The sequence below is a fragment of the Hydra viridissima genome, unplaced genomic scaffold, assembly GCF_058129835.1.
Source record: "Hydra viridissima isolate aposymbiotic clone 2 unplaced genomic scaffold, HvirCarnegie_v1 scaffold_7, whole genome shotgun sequence".
NCBI lineage: Eukaryota > Metazoa > Cnidaria > Hydrozoa > Anthoathecata > Hydridae > Hydra > Hydra viridissima.
In genome coordinates this window covers 11,955,517-11,980,259 of record NW_028324306.1, presented here as the reverse complement: position 1 = coordinate 11,980,259, position 24,743 = coordinate 11,955,517, and the positions used below count along the sequence as shown (strand labels likewise).

At 30.7% G+C, this 24,743-nt stretch overlaps 1 protein-coding gene and 1 pseudogene across 7 annotated transcripts; one reads left to right on the top strand and one right to left on the bottom strand.

Moving 5' to 3' along the window:
- Positions 1-655: 655 nt before the first annotated feature.
- LOC145183971 (synaptic vesicle 2-related protein-like) lies at positions 656-23,410 on the bottom strand. Of its 6 annotated transcripts, none has more exons than XM_090092905.1 (16): positions 23,261-23,410; positions 15,925-16,019; positions 15,134-15,232; positions 14,941-15,012; positions 13,784-13,908; positions 13,618-13,681; positions 13,011-13,139; positions 12,683-12,814; positions 11,485-11,558; positions 11,272-11,363; positions 3,830-3,916; positions 3,494-3,605; positions 3,217-3,298; positions 2,794-2,883; positions 1,697-1,810; positions 656-1,291 (listed from the first exon to the last, which is right to left on the bottom strand). In XM_090092905.1, exons 1-16 carry the CDS (start codon positions 23,274-23,276, stop codon positions 1,238-1,240), a joined length of 1,437 nt encoding a protein of 478 aa, XP_089949031.1. In that variant the 5' UTR covers positions 23,277-23,410; the 3' UTR covers positions 656-1,237. The 6 variants fall into 6 exon arrangements, with proteins under 6 accessions (XP_089949031.1, XP_089949033.1, XP_089949030.1 ...); XM_090092907.1 differs by having other exon boundaries at positions 15,134-15,192; positions 23,261-23,401; XM_090092904.1 differs by lacking the exon at positions 23,261-23,410 and adding an exon at positions 16,454-16,804.
- LOC145184243 (uncharacterized) lies at positions 5,159-8,470 on the top strand (annotated as a pseudogene). Its single transcript, XR_016454161.1, has 5 exons — positions 5,159-5,622; positions 5,736-6,362; positions 6,415-6,911; positions 8,150-8,211; positions 8,417-8,470. The product of XR_016454161.1 is annotated as an uncharacterized LOC145184243 (transcript).
- Positions 23,411-24,743: the final 1,333 nt, after the last annotated feature.

Below are 24,743 nucleotides of genomic sequence, written 5' to 3'. Positions count from 1 at the left end.
TTTAAAACTACGTAATTAAACTTTCAACCACCGAAAGAATCCTTATCAACTTAAAGTTTTTCAGAATCCCTCTATTTATACTTTTTAAAAAAGTCATTAAAAAGCTGCGGGAGTTTTCAAATTCTTTGCCCATTAAATGCTCATAAAATCTAGCAACTACCGTGGTGTGACCTAACAAAGTCCTATACTTTAAGAAAGTCCTAATTTAAAAAATGATAAATTTCATCTATGTAAAATAAACATTTAAAGAAAAAAATTTAGTTATTTTAACTAACTAGATATCTAGTTAAAATAACTAAGTTATTTTCCCCAAATGTTTATTTTTAATACGAAACTTGTCATTTCTTAAATTAGGACTTTCTTAAAGCATAGGACTTTGTTAGGTCACTCCACGGTATATGAGTATTAAACAAAAAAAAATCTAGCAATTATATGAAACAAAAAAATCTATAGATTTTGGGATTTAACCTATTTTAGGCATTTTACATAAAAACATTTCTGTTGTAAGATTACTTAACTTAAACGCAAATACCAACATTTTAAAAGGGTGACTTCCACATGAAATGGAAAGAAAGAGGAAATTCGACTAAGCTCTTTTTATTTTGTTTGTTAAAAGATTTGATAGAACGGAAAACTAATCGGAAACAACTTTTCATTTTCAAAACTCATTAGCTTCACTTTCAGTAACAGCTTAAGCATTTACACCACACATGTTTATATATTTGAGGCGTATTGCTAATACTTTATATATCCAAATAAACATTTAGTTACAATATCAATAAATTTAAATATTGTTTCTTATATCAAATTTATATGATAAAAATTTTTACTTTAGAGAAAACCTGATTCTAAAATTTGTAATGCATTCGATTCTCAATTATTCATCAATATTTTTATTTATTTACAAAGTTTTCACGGATTCCGTAATCGCCCTTCCGACATATTTTGTAACGAACGGCTCAAAAAGTTAAACAAACATTACAAGGATTTAAGCTTTATCGTGTCTGTAGCGGAACTCGGTGAATTTATATTCAACAAGCAGAGAACGTTCAAAAAAACATCTTATAGATGTTAAGGCAACGTCCGGACGTTACCTTGATGTCTCTTGAACATCCTGTGCCCGCAACCCAATAGATTCAATGAGTCAATGGATTGAGAGTTGGCAATTGGTTTTCATTTTAGTAGTTTTTGCTTATTCTTGCAAAAGAAGAAATACATACAGGGAAGAAAATACTTGTCAAAGTCTGGAATATTCTGTCCGTTTTATTTGTATCTCGAAACCCGTTGAGTTCTGAAATAAAAATAAACAAAACAAGACATGAAAACAAGCGACTTAAACGTAAACAAACTTCAACAATCCAAAGCTCAAAGCAAACTAAAAAACTTTACAAACATTAATTACATTTGTGCGTTAATTTTTACGAATAAGTGCACAAATGCAGGCTAACTGACTTGACGTGACCTTAATTCTTTTTTTCTTTTAACTTTAACATCTTTATCCATAATTTGTGAATAAACTGTCGACTTGGATTTTTATTTAATGCATTTTTTTTTGTTTTATGATAAAGCTTTTGTGTGGAGTGAGCAAAGTGAGTGTGCTATCACACTTTTCTATTTTTTAAACTCCTTTCTCGCACAAAGTAACAATTATAAAGTAGGGGATCATATATATAAAAAAAAAAAAAAAAAAACTTACTAATAACATTTTGCCTTTTGTTTCAATAGTTAAGAAAAACGAAGCCATCGCACAGAAAATTATAACTCCTGAGTAAACACCAAGAACAGAGTAAAAAGATTTCAGAATTAACACCTAAAAAAAAATATATTAACCTAGTAAATAGAAATATTTTACACTTCAATTGTAAAGAGAAGCCATTTAAGACTGTTCAATCTCAAACAAAGTAATAATTACAAGAAAGCTGGATTCCTAAGGGAAAACGAAGGATGTAAAAAAATATAATCATAGCTCGAAGCTATAAATAAATTTCATTCATGTTTCTACATCAAACAAGTGAGAATCAAGTGGACTTTAAGTAAATCACAATTTACGCTGCATCTTTTAAGAATGGAAGGAATCAACCTTGTTCATAAGGCTCAAACTCAATTTTCTTGATCTGCAACAGCATCAAAAAAGAAGAGAGATCACCAGACACCACATGCAAGTCTTTGACAGCACATTAGATAAGAGAATAAAACGTAAGACAAAAACCCATAACAACAAAAAGATGCAAACGAAATGGAGATAAAGAAGAAATATTTCTGAGAAGTAAAAACAAGATTTGCTTTAATTGTAAAAAGGTTTAGAACCTTTTTATAGTTAAAGCAAATCTTAAAAATCTTTTTACAATTAAAGCAAAACTAAAAAATCTTCAACAATTAAAGCAAATCTTGTATAGTTTAAGATTTCCGTCAAAAAAAAAAAAGGTGAATTATTAAAAAATATTAAGCATGTACTATACACAAAAATTTATTTACAATATATAATGCTAATATATCTTATTGTAATACACTAGTTCTTCATCATCCATAAAAAAACTGCTATAAAAAAAAACTGGTATAATAAGAAAATATTTACTGTAAAAATCCTGTGATATTCAAAAAACAAACTTATTATGCCAACAAGAATCCAAAGATAAAAATTTTAAAAGTACCTTCTTTACTAGCAACATAAAAACAGTTAAATTTACTGTAAAAATAGTTAAACATATTGGCTTTAAAAACATTCATAATATTTTCCATATGTAAAAATAAGTACAATGATTGAAGTACAATGTATAAGGAGACTTTTAATACCTGAGCTACGAATGGAGTTGACATAGCACCTAACCGTGAGAACATGTAACATAGCCCTAAGCCAATTCCCCGGACATTTGTAGGTAGAACCTGAGAGAAATAAAATTACTACTGACCATAAAATTAATGAAAGAATTAATAAATTTAATAATGATAAAATCTTTTTGAGAAGATAATTTAGACCCTTTTTTTTTTTAAATTGCTGCTTTCATTCAGATTTAAGGAACAGAAAAAAATGTTATTTTGGTGGAAAGATCTCGCTTTCTTTGGCTTTCTATACCAAACTTTCAAGATGGCTGAAATTGGTTTAGCTGCATGATTTAATAATATTAGAAAATTAAAATAATAGTGGCAAGAACAATTTTTAATGTTAAAACTAAAACATATGAAATGTTTGAATAAGATAATAAAATGAAATCAAACCTCAGGAGTGTAAACATAAGCAATCTGAAATGCTCCAGTAACAAGTCCTCTTACAGCAAACAAGACTACCACATTAAGTGTTCTAAATTCATTAAAATCAACAAAAAATTGTTAAAGTGTAACTTCAAACTGCTGAGATATCTTTCTGATTAGAAAAAATTTTAGCATGAATACCATGATTTGGTACAAATCTGAATTTCTAACATACAATATTTGGTTATAAAATATAGGTAACATAAATTAAAATTATAAGAGGTAAAGTTATTTATATAAATACCTAGTTGTACATAAGCTCAAAAATAAAAACCCAATACCAGAGGAGCCAAAAAGTGTTACAAGTGACCACCTGCGACCTATTGTCTCACATAATATTAGTGCTACAACTATTCCTAAATAAAAAAGATACTTTAATCAAAAATACTGCAAAATTACAAAAAATATCTGAGCAGTCATTCAAATCACTTGACATTTTTTGAACTAGTCATGTGATAATGAAAAGAGATCCTTTGAAACAGTTTTGGTAAATGCTACTCTGATAAAATTTTGTTAATAAATTTTGTTAGTCAGAATTTATTTATAAATGGATATTTTAAAATGACAACTTGATGAATACCTGGAAACTCTGCAAAACTTGTCCACATAAAGTCTATATAATCTTTGTTTGTCAGTTTTATGCAATCTTTTGATAGAACAGTGTTGTCTAAAAAAAATTGAAAACATATAAGATGTGAATTCAATTAAATCAACACATCCTTTTTGATTTTACTAAATAAGAAGGATAAAAAAAATGTGTTGTAACTTCTCTATAAACAAAAAATATTATTTTATTGAATATAGATTTTACATATATACATATGTATATATACATATATATATATATACATATGTATATATGTAAAATCATATACACACACAGATATATATATATATCTCTGTGTGTGTATATGATTAAAGACTTCTTGACTCAAGAGTGCTCAATAGCCTTCTGGTGAGAGCAATTACATTAATACTCCATTTAATTAATACTGCAAGGTACAGAAACGACACTGAACTATCAAAGGAAGTGTGGTGCATAAAAGAAAAAAACGCTAAACCAGTAACTAAATGGAGTATAATCAGAAAATGCCAACCTTACCAACCAGCCACAAGAAGATGCACACTATGCTTAAATGAAAAAACTGAAATTGCCATCTTTAGGGGCACAAATTTTTTAAACAAAAAACAAGAGCTGGTGAGTAAGTCTAGGCATATGAATAAATACATGCTTGCATTATTTGGTAGTAAAGATTAATTTGAACCCATTAATAAGAGCAATTCTTTTTTTAACAATATTTTTAACTGTTTTTTTGTTTTCTATAATGTTTTCTTTTGTAGTGCTTTTTTCATTATGTATTTTGGTTGAAGATTGTCGGTATGTCAGTATAAAACTTTAAGTACCAACAAAGTAGTCATCCTTTCACTGTGTCACGAAATGACTATTAATTCGAACCTCTTGTCCCGAGAAAACCCTTTGGAGGTTTGAGAGTACACATGTGTAGAATTACACTAGAGTTGGTTTTGAAATCTTTCATCATTGTCCGAGAAAGAAAAATCAGTTTAAAGTTTCTAATTTTATGCTTATTTAAAAAGGTCAATAAACTAAGAGTTTTTTTTTCTTTCTCAAAAAAACTGTCTATTTTGGTTATTTGTTTTACAAATAGTACATACAAAATATTTTAGCAAAAAAATAATTAACTAAAAAATTCCGGGAAAAACCTGCAAACAGTTTAGAAACCGTTTTAAAAGAACAAGGTGTGCGTCATTTTTCAAATTGCCTAACCAAGCAAAAACTCATGAAGACAACAGGAAAACTGTCTGTTTTCTCTGTATGAACAAAGCTAACAGGCAGCTGACTGATTTTATGATTAAACGCAGTCAAGAAATTTTGGGCCAAAGAATCAACTTTGAAGACCAAAGAGTACCAATTTGGAATCTGTGAAAACTGTCGAGTAAGTCTCAGAAGAAAAGGTGAAGGGAGAGATGTCCAACTTCTTTCCTTGCCAGACTATCAAAACATAAAGATCCGTCCTGCAACAAGAGAACCAGCATGTGATTGCTTGATTTGTAGTGTGGGAAAAGCAAAATTCAGAAGCCCTCAGATAAGTGGAGCAACAAACACTGCCAGTCAGCTTATAGAACAGCCAATTGTTGAGAAAAGATGTTCAGCATGCTTTTCATTGATAGGAAGAGGCATCCCTCATGTCTGTACTAAAGCAATGTTACGACAGAACTTACTCGAAGTTGCAGAAAAGGACAAAAAAGCAGCAGAAAGAGTGGCTGTTTCTGTAATTGCCAACAAAGTTCCTTCCCCCCATGGCACTGTCCGTCTCAATCAAGGAGTAGGAAGACCCTTTCCAGTAACTCCAGGTAAAAACTGTACTTTTTAAACAAAAAAAACTTTTGTCAAAGGGCATAGCAATAAAATATACACTATGAATTTCGGAAATGATACAATGGTAACTTTCTGTGATTTTTTGCAGGTCCATCGCGACAAAGAGAATTATTTCCTTCATCTACACCCACCTTGACTGCACAACATCTAGTACAAGTTCAAAACCAGATTGGTCTTTCAAATAGAGGAATGAATATGCTTGCTTCAACTCTAAACAAAGTAGTTCCACAGCGTGTTGTGGAGAAAAATTTCAGAGAAAAGTTTGAATCTCTTGGAAAGCAACTTTCTGACCTCTTTGTCACCTCAGAAATTACTGATACATCCAAAAGCACTAGCCAAGAGTCTAAACATTTATTGGTGTAATGCAATGAAATGGAGTCATTAAGAAACACTGTTGCTGAAGTCAGAGGCCCTCAGTCAGACCAGCTTATTAAGGTGGGGATAGATGGTGGAGGCGGGTTCGTGAAAGTTTCTTTTGGTATTATGAGCTTAGAAACACCAGATACTTCTCCTCCATCAAAGAAACCTCTCTTTAAAAATTTCAAAGACTCAGGAGTGAAGCGTCAACTTTTGGTGGCCATTGCAGAAAATGTCTCTGAAAACTATGACAATGTCAAACAAATCCTGGATAAACTGTGTTTAGAGAGAATGTCTTTTGTGTTGTCATGCAACATGAAGCTTGCTAACATAATTTGTGGCTTGCAATCTCACTCTAGTGCACACCCTTGCACCTGGTGTGACATTGAGTCAAAGAATCTTCATCACAGTGGTGAGCTTCGAACATTTGGCTCCATTCGTTCTGATTTTGAAGGCTTCCAAGCAGCCGGTGCCCAAACAAAAAAGGCAAGGGACTTTCAAAATGTTGTTCACCAGCCAATAATAAGACTTTCTGATGATACTCTTGTCCTAGATTTTATTCCTCCTATGGAACTTCACCTTCTTATTGGTGCTGTGAACCACCTATTTAAGAACCTCTGTCAGGTTTGGCAAAATGCAGATGAGTGGCCAAAGATGATCAACATTCAACAACAACCTTTTCATGGAGGACAATTTGCTGGCAATGAGTGTAGAAAGCTTTTGAGAAATGTTGACTCACTTCAACAACTTGCAGAGAAGCATGCTTGCTTTTTGGCATTTCCATTTATTGAAACCCTCAGCAAATTTGATGCTGTTGTTCATGCCTGCTTTGGGAATACACTCCAACAGAACTACTGTGAGCTTATTGAAGAGTTTAAAGCTTCCTATCTCAACCTTCCAAACACAAGTGTTACCCCCAAAGCACATGCTGTTTTCTTCCATGTGACAAAGTTTATTGATCGCCACAACCACTCTCTGGGCATCTTTTCTGAGCAAGCCACAGAGTCACTTCACCACAACTTCAGTCTTCATTGGCAACGTTTCAAGAGGCCAGCCATCCATCGGGATTATCCCAGGATTCTTCGAAACTGTTTGATCGAGTATAACAGTAAACATTTATTTTGATTTCTATTTGTGGAAGAGACATTTACAGTTATTAATTACATATGCTATGTAAGAGTTTAATAAAGGCTTGCTTCTTAATCAATTGAGTAGAATAATTTTGTATAAGTATCTAGAATCATTAATGTTTTTCACAGCTTGAATTTCAAAGCTGAAAGTAGAAAACTGTTTGTCTTTCAAGAATAGTTTGTATGTATTTTTTTTGGTTTTGCTTTGTTTAGAGTTGCAAACACATTATATGTTGAAGAAATTTATATGTTATAATAGAGAACAAGATTTTTTTAAAGAAATTATTTTTTTGTAAAATTTTTATTCTGAGCAATAAAATTAAAAACTTTAAACTGATTTTTCTTGCTCGGACGATGATGAAAGATTTCAAAACCAACTCTAGTGTTATTCTACACATGTGTACTCTCAAACCTCCAAAGGGTTTTCTCGGGACAAGAGGTTCGAATTAAAAGTCATTTCGTGACACTGTGCATTGCTGTATTTTCAATATATGCATAAGACTATATATATATATATATATATATATATATATATATATATATATATATATATATATATATATATATATATATATATATATATATATATATATATATATATATATATATATATATATATATATATATATATAGGGTGGTCCTTAATTTTCAAAGTTTGATTTTTAGGGTGGTCCTTAATTTTCAAAGTTTGATTTTTGTACAGGGCACCCTTGAATTTTGTTTATATGCATGCATAAAAAATTCACAAAAAAAAATCAGCTAAATCTGAAAACATTTAGAGGTCCCTACCACATATATAATAGTTAAGTATCATGTGGGGTTCTGTGGCTGCATGTCACTAGTTGTTATGCTGGTGAACTCTTTCACTGCACACTATACCACCTGCATAATTTATCAATATGTTACTTATTTATTGTTAAATTATCCACAATGCATTTCACCAGCTGTCAGCCATTTGTAATCAGACACTGACAGACACTCAATATAACAATAATATTTGATGAATCTGAATTAGTGACTACTGACTCTCTCAGGGAAACTTCCGTACCAACTGACCTAGTGGATACTGGATCAAAAGTGAGTGTTTTCTTTGTTTATTTTTGCTTAAATATTAATTTGCCAATTTATATTGATTTAACAATGAATTATTATAAAACAGACAGAATGACCGATTCGCTGTGCTAAGTCCATTTTAAATTGTTAATTAATATCAAAGTGCCATAGTATTGAACTTGACTTTTCATTTATGCACATAATTGTGTATTTTATTTATTGGTTTTAGACCTTGTCAGAGTTTTCATATGTCATTGTTGTTTATTTATATTGCATAACATAAATTTTTTCAGTTAGTTTTCTGAGCTCTATAAGTTTTTGTTAGAAATTACATATAATTTGAATAATTAAATTGGATGGTAACAAATAAAATTTATTATTTTAAGGGAGATGGCCAATGCTTGCTGTAGGACTTCGAAACCAACTACAAGACGAGAAACTGAGTTGTGGCTGATAGGCCAATGTCTGAAATTCTCAGCTCTACAAAGTTACTGTCAAAGAAGGAAGTCATGGCACTTTTCTTCTATTACAAAGAGGCCACCAAACAGACCGTTTGTGAAGCATCACATTCAACAACTAATGACGTTCTTGAAGTGTGGGCTAAAGCCCGCATCCCGACACGGTTGAAGAAACACGTTGTTGAAAAAGTTGAATGTCTGTTCCATGAATATGACAAACTGAAGAAAAATAAGGAAAATAAAGCAAAGCGCTCTGAAAGTCTACTGAAGAAGGAAGAAGAATGGAAGGATGGCTTAGAGAGTCTTTTTGACATTGCTCATGCGGACGCCATGAAGGTGATTAGCATGCAGGAGGACAGGGAGTTCCTGTTAGCTCAGCGTGAGGCGGGACGACGTGGTAAGATGGGAAGTGTTGACAAAGCCATGGCCAAAAGAGAAAGAGATGTTCACAGTAGAGAAGAAAACTTCAAGAGAAGAAAAGAGAGAGAAGAACAGGACAGAGTGGCCAGAGAGGAGAAAGCTATTCTTCAGAATTCCGAAAGCGAACAGGAGTCTGGTAATGATAATGAAGCATTTGGTGAGCCATCATCAACCACAACTTCAAAGAGAACTAAACGTAAACGTGGCACACACAAAATACTGAATGACAAGTTAGTATGTCTGGATATGGCAAAGGTCAGTGATAGAAATGCTGCACTAGTCCTGACTCCAGCACTGCAGCACCTTGGTCATGACCCAGCAGAGTTTAATATCAATCGATCGTCCATTCGAAGAGAAAGGATGAAATGTAGGCAGAGAATGGCAGAGAACTTGAAAGCAGAATTCAAGCCAACAGTTCCATTAACAATACACTGGGATGGAAAATTGCTGGAAGATATCAGTAGCAAAAAAATTGTGGACCGGCTCCCAATCCTCGTGTCTGGACTAGGAGTTGACCAACTTCTTTGTGTACCGAAGCTGCCATCTGGAACTGGAGAAGCTGCAGCAACAGCTGTTTATGATGTTACTGTAGGTCCAAGAAATGGTGCTTGCATCCTACTGGAGCAGAAGTTTGATAAAGATTTGCTCTGGTTTGCTTGCCGTCATCACATTTTAGAAATAGTCTTAGAGGCAACGGTTACTCTTTCTCTTGGCCCTTCAAAGGGTCCAGACATTATGATTTTTAAAAGGTTTCAAAGCAGTTGGGAAATCATTGACCGGTCAAATTTTCAGGCATCTAGTTCGAATGACATCGTGCACAGTGCCGTTTCCAGTGTTGCAAATGAAATTATTGCATTTGCTGAAAACCAACTGCAACAGTTTCAGCCTCGTGATGATTATCGCGAACTGCTAGAGCTGACAATAATGTTTCTGGGAGGCATTCCATCTAAAGGATGCTCATTCAAAGCTCCGGCAGGACTGCATCGAGCCAGATGGATGGCCAGGGCTATTTATTCATTGAAAATATGGATAAAAGAAGAGAAGGGAATAGCAGACGTGTGTCTTTTCACAGTGACTCTGTATGTCAAGGCCTGGTTTAGAGCGCCGTCAGTGCCATCTTCGCCTCGTGTTGATCTCGAGCTTATCAAGGAGATCGACAAATACAAGGCACAGAATCAAGCAGTCTCTCAGATCGCAATGAAGAAAATTTTAGGACATTTGTGGTACTTGTCAGAAGAACTGATTGCATTGGCTTTCTTTGATGACGAAGTCTCCGATGACACTAAACGTCTGATGGTCAGTGCCCTGCAAGCACCGGGTGCAGAATATCCTTTGAAGAGGATAACTGTTGATCCTACGCTGGTGAGCTCCAAGAACTTGGAAGACTTTGTCACCGAGAGCAGTCGTAGATTCTTCACCATCACTGGTCTACCGTCAACTTTCCTCAACAAAGATGTGAAGCTCTGGTCTGCAGATGCTGACTATCAGTTGGCGAAGAACACTGTCAGTAGTATGAGAGTTGTGAATGACATAGCAGAACATGGAGTTGCCTTAATGGACGAATACAACAAGCTGCACACAAACGATGAGGAGCAGAAACAGTGCCTTCTTTTAATTGTAAAGAAGTACCGCCAGCAATTTCCTGATCGAGCGAAGAATACCCTGGCAATGGACTAACTAGACGGTTTTTGTCACTTTGACAGTCTCAACACAGAAGGACAATAATAATTACAATATGTAACACTGTAACAGTTGTTTAAATGTGCTTCAATAAAGCAATGTTGTGCTCTGTGATCATATTTGTCCTAACCATTCATATTGTAGAATACTGAGCATATGAGCCTTCTGTGGGCACTTTTATAGATATAAACTCTGCGGTAGAGACCCCTAAAATGTATTTTTTTCAAATAAAATTTTCAGTACAATTATTTTTTCATAAACGTCAACCATTGAAGGGGGTGCCCCGTCAGAAAACTGAAGAAAATTTTTTTTGTAATGAATAAGGACCACCCTAATATATATATATATATATATATATATATATATATATATATATATATATATATATATATATATATGTAGAATATATATTATATATTTACATATATGTATATATATTTATGTAAACACAAACATAAATATACATAAATTTTTGAGGTAGAAACCTTTTTGTTTGCTATTAACTAAATAAAGAAAAAACACTAACTAGTAATATGTGGGTTACATGCATTAACTTTAGTTTGGAAGACTTCAGTGGTTAGTAAAACAATTCCATAATAAGCGAAAGGTGATGTAAACCTTAAATTAGGTAAATCAATAGATACAAATATAATTCACTTAGCTATAGGATATAAAAGCAATACTCAGGAAAATACTATATATAACACAGTACTATGGATAAATAAAAAATAAACCAAACCAGATTATCAGCAATATTACTGTTGTCCTACGCCAACTTGATGAAAACAAATCAAACACGTTGCCTCGTTTTATCTAAAATAAGAAACTAGGATTCAAATGACTGTGACCAAGAGAAATGACACCAGAAAATATCAATAGAAAAATGTTTTGAAAAAAAAAAAGAACACTGTTGTCTGACTTCTGTACAAACTTAGATTGCCTTTTACAACTAGGTCACAACTTCCCGTCATTTTTTTTTTGTATTACTGCCACTGCATTAACATGAACAACAAAATCTTATTTCAGCATCTTAACTTTTAAAACAAAGCTCTACTAAAACTAGCTTGTACTTAAAACAACATTTTCATAAATTTTATTTGCTTTTTTCAAAAAGCATCAGGAAAATACTGCTCATGTTTTTTAGGCACAACTTTGATCTTATGTTTAAAACACTACTCATCATATATTTGATAATACACTGTCTTTATAAAAATTTATGATCATTTTTTTCTGTGAAGGTACTTTTAAGTTTCAAATTTGTAAGCCTTACATTCCAAATTAGGGCTAGCACATCTCAAGAGCTTGGTACTCTGCTTCTATTTCTAAACTGTTAACACTCATTTCCAAAATTGGTACTGTTATATAGCTTATGCAATTTTAAAAGTAACCTCTTTTTTGCTCTTATAAAATGTTATAGAAAATTCATAAAAATGTTGTTCCATACTTGATGAAAGTTTTGGATAACTTAATATTACCATGTAGAAATGGCCATTTCTAAATGGTAATGTTAAGTTATCCAAAACTTTCATCAAGTATGGAAAAAAAATATCAACAATATATTACTACAACATTTTTAAACACGTTTAATCTATTGGTGAAAACAGGTAGTTTTGTGTTTCATACATCATTGGTAACCATCTGTTTTTTACATGAATACATTTTAAAAAAAAACAACTTAAGTCATGCAAATTTAAAGACATTTTAAACATGCTAAATATAAAAATATCAGTACTTAATTTGAACTAGATTTTAAATTAAAAAATAAAAAACCCCTAATATCAAAACACCAACACACACATATTATATATTTTTTCATTCCTTTTTATAATTCTTTTTATAGGAGTTCTTTTTTAAAAGTTCAGATGTTTGATATGAATTTTTTGTTCAAATAAAACTATTGCTACAGAAATATTATACTAAATCATAATCATACTCACATTATGCATCACTCTCCTCAAGTTTCCAGAAGGTAAGTCTCTCCTATTGCACTTGGCTATCTGTTTGAGCAATTTTAAAGTATCTGTATAACGATTTGAAACAATTAAGTATCTTGGTGATTCAGGCAACCACTAAAATAATGAATGATGTATAAATTAAACATTTTCTTTAATGCTCATTCAAACTAAAGAATGAAATTTTTAAAAAAAGTTGCTAATATGAATACATCAGGGAACTTACTAAAAAACTAAGAAATCAAAAATAGGACAACTAATTAAAACACATTTGAAAGAAATTGTTTAAAGATTTTTACTAAAATAAACTTACAAACATCCCCACAACTATAAATAGTAACATTGGAATTGTAACAAATGCAAGGTACCATCTCCAACCCATGGAATTAACTGAAGCTATTGCTAAAACAACTGCAAGTACAGACCCACATGCCCAAAAAAACTAAAAGTAATAACAGTCTAGCTTTTCTTATATATAATTATATTACTTTTAAACATATATATATATATATATATATAAAGATATAAAGATATAAAGATATAAAGATATAAAGATATAAAGATATAAAGATATATAGATATATAGATATATAGATATATATAGATATATATATGGACAAAATTTTACACTTACTGTCCACTATTTGTGTTTTTGTTTCCCTGAAAAATATTTCTTTTGTTACTGTCCTCAGTTCTTTTTTTAAACTATTGCTTAATGTAGTTTTTTCTAATCTATTATTTGTAAGTGAACAAAAAAATAATTTGTAGAGAAACAAAATTACAAATAGTGAACAAAGTCATCCCAGTTGACAGTACTTATCATTGTTACAAAAATTAATAAATTCAAATTTTGTAAAAACTGATAGTGATTGCATTTTTCGGAGAAGTATGATAACTAAAAATTACAAATAAAAATATACCGACAAAAAAACAACAGATTTTCCTCGGTTTCTTTTAGGAAGTATCTCAGTCGCAATTGTGACCCTAAATTAAATTGAAATTTAAAGAAAAGTTTAATTTTTTACTGAAAAGCAAATTAATAATCAAGTGACAATAAAAATAGCAGCAAAACAAAACTATACATACGCTTGAGGTACTCCACCAACACCAAAGCCAACAATAAATCTCATAATCAAAATACCAACATAATTGGGGGATACAGAAGTTCCCAGTCCAAATAAAAAAACAATGACTACACTAGCAAACAAACTCTAAATTAAAAAAGAGGTTAACTGAGAGCTAAATTTACTAACAAAATGAATTTATTCTAATCAACACATTCAGTTCTGCAGTACAATAACATGATTGATATATATTTTGATAAGCTCATAGTCTGACTAAATAAAAACTTTACAGTTAAAAAAACATAAGTAAAAATCTGTACAAAACAAATTCACTATTTCTATAAAAACAAAAGATTTTAGTGAAGTTTCTCAACATATTTATCAAATCAAAAGGATAGCTCATAAAATTCTTTTTTTGCTGATGTTTCAGAAGGGTACATTTTTGATTAAATTTGTTTATTTAACAAATTAGCTAGTAAGCTCACTTTTAACAACAGACTCCAAAATACTGAAGCCTAAAGATGTCTTTATCTTGCAATAAAAATACACAATATTATTTTCAGTTCCTAATGAGGAATTTGTTTAAATTTATTTGAAGATCAGTACTGACAGTCATTATAGAAAGTATAATCTACAAAGCCTCTATACTTTAGGTGTTACCTTTATACAAAGCCTCTATATTTTGTCTGCTACCTTTATATAAAACCTCTATACTCTGAGTGTTACCTTTACACAAATCCTTTTTATTTTGAGTGCCACCTTTACATTTATCTTATCCTACTCTCACCTCTGAACTCTTACAGAAAAATTCACAAAAATTCTAAATAAAATTACTCTGCAAAAATGATGCAGAAGGTCTCATACAAATCTAGACAAATATAGGCTCCTTGTAAACATTAAAAGTTATTAATATTTTTTTAATGTTAAAAATTTACCACGCTAAAGCAACCTAACATAGTAGAAATGACAACCTAACATTTGTAGAAATAACATAAGATCATGTTAAAAAAAAGTAACAAAGTTAAAACTTTTAATTTGTTGAAAAATCATTAAACTTTTTTTTTGTTTTTTTCTTTTTTTTTCTTAATTTAATTTTTAACTCTTTTTACTTAAGCAAGTTCAAAAAAACTTAGATGCAAAATTTAAAAAAGTAAAGAAATAGATAGAAAGATTAACTACCTTTGATCTTCCATACATATCACCTACTAGACCCCAAAATATAGACCCAAAACCAATACCAACAAAAACTACCTAAATAAAATTGAGCCTATAAAATAACATTTTCCTCTTCATAGATGCTTGTTGCATCCATGCTTGTTCCATCATTTAATAAAATGATACTTTGCATTAAATATTTTAAAAATTCACATACAGTAGTTATAAGTGCTTCCTGATACTTTTGAAGATTCCATTCACACAACAATATTGGAGCTAGAATAGAAAGAACCATCATTTCCATTGCATCTGCCATCTTAAAATATAAAAATCGCATGCATTTGTTAAAAAATAAAATAATATAAATAATATAATAGAGATAATATAAAGTATGGATGAAGATATATATTTTATAGACAGCACAAAATTTATTTCCTTTAACATAAAATTAATTTGTTTCATTATTCAATCTTGCAAAAATATTCCAGAATGTAAAAGCCAGTATAAATCAACCTGTAATATGATTTTATGATTGTATACAAGGATTCATTATTTTTAAAGGAGATTATCTATATGCATGCATACATGGGTCTTTCTTTATGTTTTTATATGTTTACTTATCATTTGCATGAAATAAAAATTTTAAGTAAAACAAGAAGAACTAAGAAATAACCACTTCTTATATGCTACACATTTGCATTTATTTAAATAAAATAAATAAAGAACTTTTCTAAATGTGTCAACATTACACAAATGGTTACTTTTAGTAACCATTTGTGTAATGTTGACACATTTGGTAATATTCATTCTAAAAAATATAGTGCTTAAAAAAAAAAGTAGATATATATAGGATGGAAAAAATTCCGCAATAGTCAAAAAACAAAATATTATAAACACTTTTATTTATTAATTTTTTTCTTAGATTAAACAAATTATAACTTAATAACATAAAATTTATATAACTATATAAGTTTTAATTTGAAATTAATCAATTGGAAATACAAATACCCATGACAAACCAACAACAAATGTAAGTCGCAGCTGATAAAATCCAAATCCAAAATGTTCAATGGCATCATCTAATGAATACTCACTTTCATCTTCTAAAAATTAAAAAAAAAAAAAAAAATAGTATTGCAGTTAATATAACTTCTACAAATTATATTATTATAACAAAATTTCTAAAACACTGGGGAGTTAAATTTATCTTACATCTTTTCAGGGAGGCTGTTGAAATTGGTATTCTTTCCATGTCATTTTTCTTAATCTCTAAACTTACTTTGATTCTTTAAACTAGTAGCTTATGTATTGATCATAAAAGTGTTTTTGGTAGTTTTGAGAATGTATTTTGTAAAATCAAAAAAAGGTGTTTAAATGAAAAAAAAAAAAAACTTCTGACTCATGAATTAAATTTAGATAAAATGTAAAAAAAAAAAAAGTTAAAAATAAAAACAAACTTTTTATAAAAATACGAATTTTAATTCTTTTATTTAATGTTTGGGAATGCAAAGCCCTCAGTGCATGTACTTATGCTTACCATGCAACGATGTAGACTCTTCTAAATTTATCATCCTGACAAAACTTCGTTTAGGTATTATTTATCAAACTGTAAGATGTCAGTAACTGCTTTATAATACCATGGTAACCGATCTTATGCTTTTTCTAAGTGCACGTGTTGTATGGGTAAAATTTAATCAGTTCCTTTTACCAAACTTTCTTTCATAGCCTAAGACAGATGTTTAACAAGTGAAGAGTTTGTTTTTTAAATAATTCTTTTTAATGTGAATTTTAAACATGCCATGTGAACTGTTCAGTTCCTAAATATGGTGATTTTAGAATGTGAAGTACTATCGTGGGATAACTAAGGCTGAAATATACGATCACATTTGTTCCGCATGGTATCTTATGATATTTATTTCCGTGTTAAACCGCATAAGATTATTTAATATCAAATAGAAATTACGGCATCATTTCAAGCGAATTAAGTAAAATTTGAAAGTTGTAAAGTAATAAAAGTATAACAAAAATAACTGGCATAGGGTCTTACAATTTTTATATAACAATTACGGATTTTACTTCGATTATGGAAAATTTACATATTTTAAAAATAATAAAACGTTACTCGATATTTCTAGTAATGATAAAAGACCTTGATAGTGCTCTTAAAGCAATAGTGGAAAATGATGGGACCACGACCACCAACTGCACTGAATCTCGACATAACCAGAGTTTGTGAGTTTGCATGGTATGTTTTGATTAAGTACTCGGACATGTCAAAACAATTTTGATGTTTAGAGGGGGGGGGGGGGGCTAGGGTTCTTGACTATGGAGGCTGTTTTAACCTTACTAAAGTGATTTTTGAAAAAAAAATTTTTTAAAAGAAACTTTGTGTGGAATTCAGTTAAAAATCATTTAACAGAGCTGGGCAACTGATAGTTTTTTAAAATCCAACACCCGATAGTCCGATCATTTTCCAAGTTCACCGGTCCGTTAATCAATATTCCGATAGTCCAATAGCTCAAAAAAAAAACGGGTCAATTAGTCTAAGCCCGATCTTCTATAATTTACATATATATATATATATATATATATATATATTGTAAACTTGTTAGCATTTTTGAAATTTCTTTAATCGAGACTTTCCAATTTCTTTAATCGTCAGAAAAGATCGGTATTAAATCAAAATTCTAACTTCATTTTTAATTTTTCCTCAAAAGTTTAAGTTTAAGGATGACATTTTTGCTATGGGACTGTAAAAAATGTTCGAAAAATGGAAATGATCGAAATAACGCGGTTCAAAATAAGCGGTATAACTTCTAAGAGATTATAAGGAAAATTCCGGGGACTTAAAGTTTTGTTCTAAACTGCGAAAGCTTGAAATAAGCAGCTTTCGAAATATGGACATTTACTTTACAAAAGTTGGACTGTCCGATTGTTGAAGCCTGAGTTGTTTTTAGCCCGATAGTTTTTACTTAGTCCGATAGTTTTTAGTTTGTCCGATGGCCATCGAATAACAGAAGTCTAATGTTACCAATCCGATAGTCGATAATGGTAATCGGAATAATTTCTATACTTAGAAATAAAGATTTCTTTCCTGTCATAAACTTGTGGTTTTTAGATAATAATTCGTGAATTATCATTAAAATCACCAAATATTTAAAATATTTGGTAATTGCGAAGAGAATATCGCTTTATCAAAAACGAAAGAAGCGATTTCTAAAGCCCTCTATGAAAATTTCTAAAGCCCTCTATGAAAATTTTGACAAAATATTTTTTTTTACTTGTTTGTTTTATGTACGTGAGCGCTAAACGTCAATCGCTGCTGAACTGAGTGAAAATAAGTTTCATATTTTCTCCTTGAAATCAGGGATTCCACAACACATCCTGGTCCTTCGATTGTCTTCGGATGAATAATAAAATGGGATAAACCATATGTAAATTATTCTTATAATTTTTCCACAAACTTATCGATTGTTAGAATTTGATTTACATAAACATCGTGAACGTCATGGCATCTGAAATCTTTAACAAAAAAAAAAGTTAAAAATTTCAGATGTCATAGCGCAAATATTTGCTTGATGAATAATTTCATTGTTTTAGAATTTTTCAACTTTTTGAAGATTTGTAGAAAGTCGTTCATTAAACAATTAAAAAAGAAGCCATTTCTCACTAAAGTTCAAATGCTAAATTCGAATATAACAAAGTTTAAGAAAAAGTTTCAGAAAAAAAAAGCCATTTCTCATTAAATTCACATACTGAATTCAAATATATTACATTTGTTCGTTTGCTCTTCATTCAAACGGAAAGTTTACGGCTCCATTTACCTTGATATCTTCTACATTTTTTCCATCAAATTGTCGAAGCTTTTAAGGACATGTTACAAACAATATTTGTTGGCTTGGATAAGCTTTTCTGCTACTTTTAATTTGTTGGTTTATTATTTACGAAAAATTTGATGTCACGGATATGAATGTTATTCACGCAGCCTCCTTTCTATGCAACAGATAAAGAAACTCATAATCCTAAATAATCTAACTGATCTGTGGAGCCAACAAAAAAACAGTTATGATGTGCGGTTTAGCAGATGAGAATTGCAAATAATCCAGATTATGAAAGGCTTCATTCATAAAGCTTACTAAGTTTCTTTCTCATTGAACTCAATTGAAATCAGGTGCTTTTGGAATCGGCAGTTCTTCTGTGAGATTAAAGGTGTTGCTGATGGAATATTTGGATATCGCAAAAACAACTTTATTTCTTAATAAGACCTTTGTCAATTAAAGGCAACATAAAGCAAACGATAATTACTTGATCAGTTGGTCCTCTCCGAATTGATAGCACTGAAAAAGTTATTGATCGTTCTAAAGACCTTTTACCCTCATACAGTACTGTGAATGAGTTTTAGCCCACTAATTAAAACTCATGTTTTTTTAAAATATTTTAAATAATAGCTTCCGATTATTTTTTTATATAAAATAATGTCTAACTTCAAACAATACTAAACACTATTTTAACAAAAAAAAAGCAATATCTATCAAAATTTTAAATAGATTTTTGTATTTAGATATATAACGTGTTTATTTTTATTATATGCTGATCTGAACCCAATTTGTATCAGCTCATTTGTTTTTAGTTTGCTCTTGCATTTTTGTTTATTTATTGCTGTGAAGGCTTCATATTAGATGATAGTACAGTTTACAAAGATATTTCATAGATATTGTGTGTTTAATACTATTTTTTGTTTTTCTAAGAGCAAAACTTATTTTACTTTAAGTATTATTATGTTTATTGTTATTAAAGTGGTAAAATGGGTAAAATTCCACAACTGAAACGTAAAAAAATTATTGTCCTTCATGAAAAAGGTTATTCTAAATGACAAATTGTCCAAAAGATAAAATATTCAAGGACAGCCATTAAATAAATTATAAAAAAATTTAAAAACACGCGATCTCTTGAGGATTATCGCCCTGATTGTCTACATCCAACAGTCAAGCATGGGGGAGGCTCTGTTTTAGTTTGGGGTTGCATTTTATCATCTGGAGTAGGTGATTTAATCAGAATTGATGGCAAATTGACAGGAAAACAATATATAGAAATTTTAAGATATCATGCAATACCATCTGGAATGAGACTAATTGGTAATAATTTCATTCTACAGCAAGACAATGATCCCAAACATTGTTCCCGAGTGGCCAAAAATGTTTACAGGACATGTGTGAGGAGGGAGTTCTCGAAGTAATGAACTGGCCTCCTCAAAGTCCAGATTTGAACATTATTGAACATGTTTGGGATTATTTGGATAAAAAAAAGACTGATTATAACCCCAAAAATGTCGAAGAATGTTTTCGAATATTAAAAAGAGTGGGCCAATATACCACAAAACTTCATTACAAATTTATATGAATCAATTCCCAGGAGATTCGCTTGTGTGATCAATGCAAAAGGCGAACATACAAAGTATAAACTATTTTTTTCTTTTTGTATCATATTTTACTAAACTATTTCTAAATATTTTTGTTTGTAATATGTGTCTGCAAACCTGATTTTTTTTTTCTTCATAAGTTCTTCATATTTTTACGATTAAATCAAAAGAATTATAAAATCGTGGTAGGTTAAAACTTATTCACAGTACTATGTATATCCTTTGGATCTCTTTTCTAAATAATATCATTTAAGCTTTTATCACTGTTTTGCTTTTGACCACAAATTTTTTTAGTAATTCTTGATGAGACAAATCTCAGAGTACTGCTATGAGTATACTATAATGTATATCGACTCTTGACTCTTGAGGTGGCAATTTTAAAATATTCTCAAATAAACGGTTGCTATTGGCGTTGCTAGATAAACTTACCTCTTTCTTAATTTGATCATTTTATAACCAAATTTAACTAATAAATTCACCTCCATCATGTTCTACATTTTTAGAAATATTTGATTACGTCGTGTAATTTAAAAATGAAAAAATTGGAGTCGGAAAGGCTTTACAAGTAAATTAGTCCAGGATCTCTCTTTATCTAAATCCGACTCTAATCAAGAGTCACACTAACATATACAGTTGTGCATATATAGTTATAGACGCATTATAATTTTTACACAGATAAGTGTTTTTTTTTTAAATTTAAACAAAAACGGAACATAAAAAATGCCCATTTTAAGCTAGTCTTATTAGAGTTTTTTATCACCTATCTCTATATACTACTTTTATTTTTTAATTCTTTTAAAAATAGTTGAATTTTAACAAGTGTTAATTAGTATGAGATGAAACAAATGTGCGTATATAGTGTGTTTAAAGACGAAAGCGGAAAACAAAAATTCCGCAAAAACCTTTCCAGATTGGAATTCTGAAAATTTGATCTTCTAAACTTTATTTTAAATAAGACCTACATGCAAAAAATTGTCAAACTTTTTGATAATTTGCTTTAAAAGTTATTTTAGTTGGTAAAAAGTTGGTAATTTTCGCAGAAATAAGAAAAAGCATAAGAAAAGTGAGTTAAAAGGATTTTAGATAAAAAAGAAATCATTTCATATAAAGGTAGCAAGAAAGTCATTGTTCAATGTCACGGATCAAAAGGCGCAAAAGTCATTGTTCAATGTCACGGATCAAAAGGCTCAAAAGTCATTGTTCAATGTCACGGATCAAAAGGCTCAAAAGTCATTGTTCAACGTCACGGATCAAAAGGTTCAAAAGTCATTGTTCAATGTCACGGATCAAAAGGCTCAAAAGTCATTGTTCAATGTCACGGACCAAAAGGCTCAAAAGTCATTGTTCAATGTCACGGATCATAGGCTCAAAAGGCAAAAAGTGATGCAAAGAAAGATTTCATTAGACCCTAGACAAGTGGTGCAAAATCATCTTTAGCGATTAATTAAATTTTGAAGCCTTCAATCGAAGATCAATAGTTATGGTAAAAAGATTGAGTTCCAGATGATATGTGGACCGATTTGTTATACCAAGGTATATAAAGGAGGAGGAGGCTGACCTATCTGGGGTTGCATTTTCCAAATAGGGGCAATGAACGTTGCAAAATGTGTCCTTGAAAATGAGCTTTTGCCGTCTGCTGAACTTTTTTATGTTTGAAACAAAGTTTAGAAATTCTAGCAAGACGGAGCTACAACTCATACGGCGTTGTCAGTCTAAGACTGGTTTAAAATTTAGATCTTTCCATGATCTAAAGCCGATCGAGAGCATTTCGTCATATATGGATTTCAAAATGGTACCAAATATGATAAGGTCCGTGGAGCCTCTTAAGAGTTGGAGAGAGTTTGGCCCGATATTCTGAAAGTATGAAGTTAATCAAATGCCGAAAATAACGTTGGAGTCTGTTGCCCAAGGTGGCTGCTTCAAATATTGATTTGGCACTCGTCTTTAAATATATGCAGTTTTTTTTTAGTGCTAATTAGAAATGAAAATTTTTTTACGTTTATGCTAAAAAAAACTTTTTTTTTATGTTTCAAACAAATGTGTTTTTTCAATTAAAATAAAAAAATTACAAATAATTTCTTAACCCATTTTTTTAATGGAAAATTTAACCTCATCTGAAAATATTAAGTTCGTCTATAAACACATGTACAACTTTGCATTCAGTGAAATTCATAAAGGTTAACCTTAATTTTTCCGTGGAAAAACTTGTTTTAGTCGACGATTTATTTACGTAAAACCGTTGGGATGTAATCCATGAGGAATGTGGCGTGGTACTAAGAGATTTATGGTTTCAGATTTACCTCATTCACTTAAATTAATCGCGTATTAAACAAATAGCGATGTAAAATATAGTAATTCAATTAGCATTCAAAATACGAAATAGCTATTTCTAACAGGGCTCGAACACATTTAGCAGAATTACGAACTAGTTAAGCGCGTAATTTCTACGCATCAATATTAGTGAAGTATTCGTAACACTGATGAATATGTGATTTTTATTCTTAGCAAGATTGTTTTCGGTCGATAAGTAGCACTGCTAAATCAGGGAACTCGTTGTTGCGATGCGCGTCTTTATTTTCATATATTTTGTCATTTAACTATACCCAATTCAAAGCGTGCAATTAAAGTCTCGCGTAGAAATGCGATAAAACGTAAATTCATCCCGGTGAATTTGCGTTTTATCGCTTTTCTACGCTAAGAGTGCCGCAATTCGGTTAAATAGTGGTTTGCATTTTTTACTTTCGTTTGTAAAATATATTCTTACAAGATCAAGTTTCTTAAAGCTATCCTTAATGAGAAATTGCTTCGAAAAATTTTGTACCCTGGACAATTCACAACTTTTCATCAAAAATTTACTTTAATGGATCAAATGTAATATGTAGAAAGCGCGTATATCAAGAAAGACAAAAAAAAAAAAAATTTCACCTGATTTGACGGACATTTTTTCGTTCCTGTTTGTAATGCGGTTTATTAATAAAACTGAATAAATATCCTACATGGCAAAAATCCCACATAAAAACTTTAGAAAACAGCAACGAAGTAATCTCACAGTTTACGAGTCTGTTTGATTTTTATTAATCTCTGCGGAGAAGTAATAAATTTCTACTGCGAAGAACAAATAGTTAACAATTATAAATAAACAAAAAAATGATTGTTGCTTATTTATGTATGGTGTTATACAACAATATAGTTAATTCGCATCAGCATTGTTTTGAGATAGCTCGCGTTAAAGTTTAGCGCTTTATAGAAAATAAAGAATTTTAATTGTTGATATTTTTAAGCAATCAGAAAATAAAAACATTTTTATTTGCTTCAAGTTAGAAGTGTACCCAACAAGCTAGATGCTTAACTCATAAGATAATGTCGGTTAACCACATTGTTGCATAACACTTTCTAAGCGTGATGCTTTCCAGTACACTGTAAACAAATAGTCCTGGGATCAAACAAATAGTCCTGGGATCAAACAAATAGTCCTGGGATCAAAGTATCCTATATGTTTTTTATTTCTTCTTCAATGATAAGAACAACTTCTACAAAGAAGGAGTTTCATACTCAAATTTAACTCTTCACAAAATTCCCTTTTTATCGATCGAAACTCTGTTTTTACGACCATTTAATTACGATTAGATTATTTTCTAAGAGTTTAAATATAAAGCCTTAAGGCGGATTATAGACTATAATTGCTGTTTTATGGAAGTGCCCCAGACCAAATTATGATATAATAAAGACAGCTTATCTCCAACGTAATTTAAGCAGCTATTAACACAATGTAAAGTAATTCTATGTATTAAATAAATTTATCAAAGCTGTTAGCTTACAGATAACAATAGAGTATTCAATTATAGCTGCTATAGATAACAACTGAGTATCCAATTTTCAAAAATAAACCGGAAGTTCTTAAAAAAAAGTTACTTTTTCTTTTTACAGCTGTAATGAATTTTACAGCATGATTTTATTTGTCATTTGTGATGCTAAATACTGTTTTACAATGGCCAGCATTGGGGCTTATGGAAGGGGTAATGATGCTGCCATTTTAAATGCAAGTACAATTGGTAGAGCATTTAGTAAGGGAAATTTTCATTTACCAGAAATGTCTGAAATCGATCCTAAAGTTCCACTAGTCCTTGTTGGAGATGATATATTTGTACTTAAACCATGTTTAATGAAACCATTCCCAGGTAAAAACCTTACTGTTCAGTAAAGAATTTTTAATTATCGCCAATCACGGAGCATGGAGAACAATTCAAGATAGTTTTGGAATTTTGGCTGCTAGATAGAGAATTTACAGATCTCCAATTAAAGCAAAGCCATTGAAAGTGGAAAATATAATAAAGGCTACTGTCTGCTTCACAACTATTTGCGTTTAACAGATGGAGCACATTACATTCCTTCTGGTTTTGTTTATAGT